The sequence below is a fragment of the Olea europaea genome, chromosome 1 (genome assembly GCF_002742605.1).
Source record: "Olea europaea var. sylvestris chromosome 1, O_europaea_v1, whole genome shotgun sequence".
Classification (NCBI taxonomy): Eukaryota; Viridiplantae; Streptophyta; class Magnoliopsida; order Lamiales; family Oleaceae; genus Olea; species Olea europaea.
In genome coordinates this window covers 10,324,972-10,334,370 of record NC_036237.1, presented here as the reverse complement: position 1 = coordinate 10,334,370, position 9,399 = coordinate 10,324,972, and the positions used below count along the sequence as shown (strand labels likewise).

At 32.6% G+C, this 9,399-nt stretch overlaps 1 protein-coding gene across 1 annotated transcript in view; it reads right to left on the bottom strand.

Moving 5' to 3' along the window:
• Positions 1 to 5,735: 5,735 nt before the first annotated feature.
• The window catches only part of LOC111393628 (rust resistance kinase Lr10-like), a 13,608-nt gene continuing 9,944 nt past the window's right edge, over positions 5,736 to 9,399 (bottom strand). The window contains exon 4 of the mRNA XM_023019260.1: positions 5,736 to 6,638. Within this exon, the coding sequence (XP_022875028.1) occupies positions 5,956 to 6,638 (683 nt within the window). The 3' untranslated portion in view covers positions 5,736 to 5,955. The remainder of the gene's footprint in view (positions 6,639 to 9,399) is intronic.

Here is a 9,399-nt window from a genome sequence, read left to right as displayed (position 1 = left end):
TCATTTATATATATAAGTTGTGCTCTATAATCGATTTTCCAGATCCATACTTTCGCGAATATTGGAAGCATGACATTGTTAGTTGATGCTGTCACTGGAAATTGAAGCTCAAATTCAGTGTCGTTGCTTTCAGTGCATGACAATTCAAATCCGGGATAGCCACAATGCTCTGGTTGATGATCCCTGAGTCGAAAAGGAAACTTAATGGTTGGACCGGAATCTCCACACCTTGTTGGCTGACAATCATGATCTTCGGGTACGGCAAATCCTGAAATTACAAGAAGTACTAGGAAAATGAAGGAGACCAGGAATCTATTCATGTTTTGAGAAAAACTCTGTGAAGTTTGTTAATATCACTAATACCTTTTCAGATTGAGTGATCCAAATTCAAGTCAATGTCAACTTTTTCATCCCTCACATAAGCATTTTTGCTATCACATCTTTGGTAAAAGGATTTGATAATACTCAATATTGTCAAAGAAGAAAAGGAAGCCAAAAATTATTATTATTATTATTCTATATAGATCCATTCCATGTCCCAAAAGTATTTCATTCATACTTTATGGAATTAGACACGTTAGATTGTTGGTGCCTTTTTTTTTTTATTATTATTATGTGGATATATCGGACATTTATATTTGGTTACTTATAATTTAACAAATATTAGGCGAGTCATTTTTATATAAATAGATTCACATAAACGTGAGATATTCTTTGTAAACTTTTGAGCAAGTTACATAAACCTCCCTTGAGGTTTACTTTTGGATATATTTTCACTTAGCGAAAAGTAAATATTTATTTCTCATTTTACCTTTCTATACTAATTTGAAAATTTTATTTTATTGTATTCAAATTATAATTTCTTTCTTTCTTATTATTATTATTAAGATATTTTTTTCATTCTTTTGATTTAAATGATATCAAGTTAGTTAAATATATATTTTTATAAAATTTCAAAAGTTACAAAATGTTTTTTTTTAGTTTTAATTTTTTTAATACGATTAAAAATAATTATCAAGTCAAGATAAATAAATATTTCACAAATCTAATTGAAAATTCATTAAATATTTTATATTGCTTGATTTAGTAACATTTTCACACATTTTTGTTTTTTAATACTATAGACATTAATATTATCATAATATTATATATTCTCTTTTTAATTCCTTTTTGTTGTAAATCTTTAGATCAATTTTAATTTATTCATCTTTTAATGAGAAATCAAAAGTCATAAATATGATTAAGATGAAAAACTCTGTACAAAAAGATTTGAAAAAATTAAAAGAGTGGAGGTTTTTGATTATTTTTTTAAAGGAGGTATCTGTTGTCATAAACTTTAGGAGTAATTTATGTAATTTGCTCTAATCATTTTCTTTCAATTTTTAGTGAAACCTAGAATGATAAGTGGACGTAACTCTCATATTAAGTCAAACAGATATAAATCAGCATGTGTTCCTTTACATTTTCTTATTTCCATTTACTTATTATTGCCCAGAAAATAGGTTAATATCTCCTCCTTAACTCGAGCAAAACTGGAAAAGTTGATGTCAAATTGAATATTAATTTTAACCACTTATTTTATGAAGTTCCACAATTTTTATCAATTGTTCAACCAAATATTTCATCAACTTTTATTAAATTTACAAAAACTTTTATAAAATTTTTTGTCGAACAATCCCTCAAATTCAAAAATCCATTCAAATACAAAGAATAAATCTATATATTTTGTTATAATGGGAATCTTTCCGTCATTCTTATCATCTTTATTATACAATTCATTTCGTGTTTGGACCAATATCATTAAATTGTTGTATTAAAACCTTGTACAACTCATCTGTCTCAATTTATCTGACTTTTGAAGTTTTGACTTTGAAAAATGATACTCAAAATAATAACTTTGCAGTTGAAGGGGGGATATGCCAGATGTGCAATAATGGTCATTGATATGGTCAATGAATCATTCACATATTATAAGTAAGAATACAATATAAAACAATCAATTATATAAAAGCATAATCAGTGCCGAGAAACAAGCTTTTGTTTTTAAGCTGGTCAAGTGTCCAACTCTCAACAATGTAAAATGATCAATTATATAGATAGGCATATTCTGTACAATTAAGTAAAATAAGTTCTACATATCATAAGAGTAATCAATTTTTTTTTCCTTTCATCATTTTTTTCCTCCTTATTTTTAGTGCAGTCTAACGGGACTTGAGTTCATCTTAAAGGTCAACATATCGAGACAAATAGCTCAATTCCTTTATAATTTCAAGAAAATCCTTAGTTTTGTTCACACTAATTCCCCTTCAAACGAAGTAATACGTCATCTCAATCGAATCTGCGTCTTCGTCTAAACAGGAAAGTTCGGTTTGAGAGTTCATAGTAAGAAGTATTTTGTCATTGTGCCACACATTGTTTAAAAGTTTACAGAGCCCAAAACAACTAACTGCAGACCTTCTTGTATATCACCAGAAAATACCCTTTCAGATTGAAAAGTGCTCCCCAGAATTGTGGCTGTTCAGATAATTTTCTTGTAATTGATTGCCAGAAAAATCGAACCATATTAAACTTGAAATCTACAACATGCCACGTTCACACAATCCATTACAGTCACTACACAGTACGCCTGTCTGATTTCTTCTGGTCCACAATATTCTTCCACGGAATTTGATCTGTCTACTATTTATATTGAATACATCGACACCATTGAAATAACATTTGTAAATTGCATAGGCCCATATGTAGAGAATGAGTACCTTTTCCAACTCTTCTACAAGATTGTGCCCTAGGATTCGGGATTGCAATATGTGTTTTGAGTGAGTGACATATCTGATGCTCACAAATACATCTTTTTTAATTAGACCCAAGTATCCATCTCATATTCAAATTTTCATTTGATTTGAATTGAGTCATATTTATTGGCCTTATAAAATCACTAAAAATTTGAGCGCCACCGCCCATACCAATTTTCTTTCCCCACCCACTCGTCTATTGGAAAAGTAATAACAAGAATTCCATATTGTTAAAGATATTGTAGATAATGCAACTCTGGGAATTGGAATGCTGTACCTAATCGATTAATCTTTTGGGACATAGCCCTAATATCCTACTAGTATTAGAGTTGAGGCCAAAAAATTTAGCCGTGTAGACTTACAAGACGAATCCCAAACTTCAATTGAATGTGGGGGGTCAGACTCAAGTAGGATTGCAATAGGAAAAACATCAGTTTGCTCTCAACACAGATGTTGTACCAACATAATGGTTTGTGACACATTGGAAAGTTGTCCCTTGATGGAGATTGTAATCCTTTCTATTTTAGGGAAGAGTGACACATAAATTATCATTTAAGGATCTGAGATAATGTGGTACTCCATTTGTTAGGGTATTGTTAATCCCTTAGAATCTGCAGACAAAATCTAATAGTAACTAGATACGGAGTAGATAATGTAACTATAAGAAATTGAATTGTTTTGCATAATGAATTAACCTTTTGAGATGAAATTTAGTTACCTAGCAACCCTCTCCAAATGCGAGGATTAATATTTTAGGTCACATAATGATCAATGTATTGTTTAGAAATTCTATGTAGGGGTGGAAATGGGACTAGCCAAGCTCGAATTTTCCTGTTCGAGCTGCTTACCTAGCTCGGCTTTAGCCAGGTTTTTGCAGCTAGAGGCTGCATGACATGGTGGCAATTGGCAGGGACTAATTAACAGAAAATAGAAAACTTAGGGACTAATTTGCAACAACTAAAATTTCTAGGGGCAGAATCGCAGATTTCAGAATATCCAGGGACCCTTTTACTATTATAGAAAATTCTGGGCATGTTTTCTAAAACTTTAGAATCTGCAGACAAAATCTAACAGTAACTAGATACGGAGTAGATAATGTAACTATAAGAAATTGAATTGTTTTGCATAATGAATTAACCTTTTGAGATGAAATTTAGTTACCTAGCAACCCTCTCCAAATGCGAGGATTAATATTTTAGGTCACATAATGATCAATGTATTGTTTAGAAATTCTATGTAGGGGTGGAAATGGGACTAGCCAAGCTCGAATTTTCCTGTTCGAGCTGCTTACCTAGCTCGGCTTTAGCCAGGTCTTTGCAGCTAGAGGCTGCATGACATGGTGGCAATTGGCAGGGACTAATTAACAGAAAATAGAAAACTTAGGGACTAATTTGCAACAACTAAAATTTCTAGGGGCAGAATCGCAGATTTCAGAATATCCAGGGAGCTTTAGCCAGGTTTTTGCAGCTAGAGGCTGCATGACATGGTGGCAATTGGCAGGGACTAATTAACAGAAAATAGAAAACTTAGGGACTAATTTGCAACAACTAAAATTTCTGGAGGCAAGATCACAGATTTCGGAATATTGAGGGACCCTTTTACTAGTATAGAAAATTCTGGGCATGTTTTCTAAAACCGGAAAATACAGGGGCAGAGATGCATAATATTCTAATCCAAGTGTTTCTTATGCAAATTTTCAAGAATGAAGAGCCAGGGATCCTAAACCATTTCAAGTGCTATCAAGTGAAAATTAGTCCAAGGTTGCAATACACTATGGAAGACTTGGTGCATTGAGTTAGCCGATCAAGGAAGTGGGTGTCCAAGTAAAAACATAAAATTAAGGAAAAAATTTAAAATAACATGGGTTACATAGGATTGGATGACTACACAACTAATGTAATGGTGAATCCACTATGTACATCGAGTAGGTCGAACACAGAGACCTCTAGGCAACTAGTTCTTTTTATTAGTTTAGTAAGAAGATAAAATTTATGCTGTTGAGATTTTTGATCCATATGGAGACGAAGCAGATTAAAATTCCAGCGAAAGCATGGGATAATAGTTTGTGGCAATTTAATGGAACAATAACTTCAGACCGAACGACAAAAGGACCAGATATCTTATGTGATGCATGATGCCCAAATCTAGCTAAAGACCACATGAGTTCTAGCTCTTTGTTTCTAGTTTTATATCACTTCGCAAGTCAAGTTTTCATTTATTTTCTTTAGAAGGTCTTTTCCAATCCCCTTCTTTAAGTATGTACTTTATAGCTAACAAAAATACGCCACCTAATGTGGTTTTAACTAAAAACAGATTTATCTCATAAACCCGTTTATGTCGTGACATCGGGCTGGGTTGGACCTTGGGCTCGTAACTGTGTTGAAATGGTTTAATTATTTTGAAATTATTAATCACATTATCAATTCAATTTATGACCTTTATTTATCAAGCCCCTTTCTGGTTTAGCTAAAAGTCAATGAAATGTGTGGTTAAAAATTTAATAAAAATTGTAGGTACTATGAAATGTATGGTTAAATTAATTATTAACTTTAGCATAGAAATTTATCAACTTTTTTGATAAATCGGACATGTGCTAAATATCTTGCTATCGAAATTTACTCAAAATATGTCAGTTGAAGTTTGACTATTGGGATTTAAATTAGATTTTAAGACTGTATGTCTCTTCAATTTGCATTTTTATGCAAGGGTAATTAACTAATTATTTCTCTTCAAAAAAAAGTGTCTACTCCAGGATTTGTTTGACTCATTCATATCATCTGCTGTAGTTTTATGCCCGCAATACGTTGGAGTTGTGAAATACATGCATAAAACGACATAGTTAAAATGCTTTTTGTATGTGTGATTTTGATAGTGGTTAACTGTCATTTTGAATTAGAACATTCCATCTGATAACATATTAAATTCATGAAAACATAAGTAAAACTGAAAACTACGACAAAATATTTTAGTTTTTAATCCATAATAGAGCCAACATAAAGGAAGATGATCATTCTTCTACCTATGATGCTGAGATCTTAAATAATTAGTACATGTTTATTATGTAGTATTGGCCACAGAGAGGGTAATATACTTCTACTTGTAAAACCACATCTTAAATTTATGAAGCAGTCAAAGAGTTTCAGTATTTAATGCTCTCACTTCATTACTCAGATTCTGAAATGATTTCAAGTTCGCTGCTGAATATTCTACCACGTGCAGTTGCTGCATTCTGCGTTCCACTCGTGGAAGTGAATGGGTTACGGGGCATGGAGGGAGTTTCTTCCGATTCAAGCATTTGAATTACAACTTTCATGGAGGGTCGCTCGACCGGATACCACTGAATGCACCAAAGTCCCACAATAGTTAGTTTTCTAACAATCTTATCGTCGCTCTCTTTCTCAATTTGGATAGCTATTTCTTCTCCGTGCTCCAATTTATTGTAAATCCATTCTGGAAAATAAACTTGACTTTTGTCTTGCCCACCAACATCATTTTTTTTCAATCCTCCAACCATCTCAAGAAGTGACATCCCAAAACTATAAGCATCTGATTTATAAGAAACATTCCCAAAGTTTCTCGAGAAAACCTCCGGCGCAATATAACCGATTGTACCCCTTGCTGCAGTCATGGACACAATACTTTGCTCCTTGGAACACAATTTTGCTAAACCAAAATCCGATATCTTTGGATTGAAGTTGTCATCTAGCAATATGTTGTTTGGTTTAATATCAAAATGAAGGATTCTTTGCTCGCACCCTTGATGAAGATACTCAACTCCTTTGGCTATGTCCACTGCAATCCGGTGCAACTTCTCCCACCCGAGCTTACTCCTCTGTTTTTCAGAAGATATAAACTTTTGAAGTGAATCATTAGGCATAAACTCATAAACCAGAGCTCGTGTAAAACCATCGGCACAATATCCAACCAAGCGAACCACATTGACATGATGGATTCTACCTATTGTGCCCACTTCATTTATGAAATCTTCACCATTCTCTTTAGAATTATTGAGGATCTTGATCGCAACAAAAACATCATTAGACAACTTTCCTTTGTATACTGTTCCATATCCTCCTTCACCAAGTTTTTCGATAAAGTTATCTGTGATTCTTTTTACGTCTGCATATGAATATCTTGTTGGCTTGAGTGCCTTGTAATCCATCAAGAATTGCTCAATTTTCAATTCACTCTCTTTTTTCAGTTTGATTGAGCTATAAATCCAATATGATGCGATAGCAAGGAACACAGCAAGCAAAGGACCAAGTACTTCACCTGTATATGAAAGAAAACAGATTTAGTTCTTTAGCCATAACTGGTGAAAATGTTTCATTCTTTGTAGTCACAATAAAAGCTAAAAGTAAGCACAAATTCTCACCTGCAACTCTTAGTTTTGCCACTGGACCTGCAAAACATTTGAAAATGAACTGTTAGTTTCTCTTACTACTCTTTAGACTATCAAGAAAACTTTATATAAAATAAAAGAAATAAAAAGAAACAAGACAAAAGGGATATCTGCAATGAGAATATAGGAACAGAGAGAAAATCATTCTATGCCTTTGGATGTATGTTGGTGCATTTTTAAGATTTTTTTCTGCTAAAGGATTTGGTGTACATGAAAATTTGATTTTAATTTCAAGTCTTAATTTTAACCACAGGTTTCATGAGATTCACAATTTTTCAATAACTATTTCATTAATTTTTATCAAAATTTACAAAAAAATTGGGTAAATCCTTAACCCTTCCCCCTCTTACTACCAATATGTTCCCCTTTGTTAGAATCGAATTGCTAAATCCTTATGTAAGGAATTACAAATTCTAATCTACAACGAATGGAGATTAAGCTCCTTCTGATCCTCGAAGCATCTGAAAAAATGGTATGGAACTACTAAGAAATACGATAAATATATGAGTAATTTTGAATGTAACTTTGTTCATTGAACGTCAAACATCTTGCTGCAGGATTGTATGGGCAATTCATATAAGGAATAACCGGAATAAACTGTATAAACGTCATAATCCTTACTGCTGAGGCAGGTTACGGGGTGTAGATAATAAAGATTATCTCGCTTGATTTTGGAACAGTTGAATAAAGTGAAGTTATAACTATAATCATCTAGGAATTGGAATGGAGATGCGGATAAATTTAGAATTGGAAAGCAGCCAGAGACTTGAGATATCTCGATAAACTGATTTTCATAATCGATTTCTTTAATGGAAAACTGAACCGAAAATGGAAGGTTAGAGTCCTTGATTGATGCCTTCGCCAGTAAAGGAAATTCCAATACCGTGTCATTGTTTTGAGTGCAGTGAAGTTCAAAGCCAGGGTAGCCACAGTGCTGTTGGTGGCGGTCTTTAAGGCTGAAGGGGAACCGGATGGCAGGGCCATACTGCGTGCAGTTTTCGACTTGGCATTCATTTTGAGCAATTGATCCAAGTACTGCAAAGAGTGATAGAAAGATGAGGTAAATGAGTTGAGGTGCCATGTTGAGGAAGAACACTTGATACTGCTTATGAATTTCTGGGCCTTTTGTTTTCGTTCACATTTCCCAGTAGTATTAATAATTTTTCAAGAAGAAAAAAAGCAATCAAATCATAGACTATTAAGCAAATTTATGAGTTGACTTGTATTTCTATTGGTCTCCGTCCACTGGAGATATGGAATGGATTTTACCCCATGTTTTCATTTACCTGATATGCATTGTCTTCCCTTCGATTTGCTTAGCTAGTCATTTAGCTGTACTAACCTTCATCTTCTACAACATCATGCCTTCTAGGCCTAGAAAGAGTTGCACTATGCGATTTTGATAATCATTCTTTCAAAAAAAAAATAATAATAATAAATTTATCTTATACTCATTTTCTACCACATATTCTTACAATAAAATATTCTTCCCGTAAACTCAAAACTTTTTCCTATATTTTAATTACATGCTCTCCAAAAAATTATATTTTAAAACTTATTCTTCCCAAAAGATGACTGTCAAACAAAGCCTAAGTGACATATTTGGTGCTCACAAATACAATCTTTTTAATAATTAAATCTAAGTAGTCATCTGCACTTCGAATAATTATTTAACTTCGATTGTGTCATATCTATTGAGTTTCATAGTGTCACACAAACATTATGTCACATTATATATATCAAAATCAAGAAAATTTGAGTTCTACTTTGTGAAAATTTGTCCAGCACGACTTGGAGCGTGTTCGGTTAAGCCTAGAAAAGCAATAAAGTAAATTTTAAGGTATTTTTGTACAACTACTTTTAAAGTAAAAGAAAGTTAATTTTTTAAAATAGTCATTTTTTAGTGTCAACATAAGACACATTTCTAAATTTTGAATAATTAAAGTTACTGAACTTTTTAAGCTTGGATACATGCTGTTAAAATAATGTCAAAGTACAACTTGTGTTGTTATCATTTTTTATCTAAATAATTTTTTAATATAATTAATTTGGACATATCCAACGAAATCTTTGATAATTAATAGCAACCCCATGTAGGTTTGGCTGTGCATGAACAAAATTATATAAGTCCATTGATTTTTCTTTGGGCCACTAAGATTTCGTATACAAAGGTTTAAAGACTTTTTGAGTCAACAAAAGTTATTT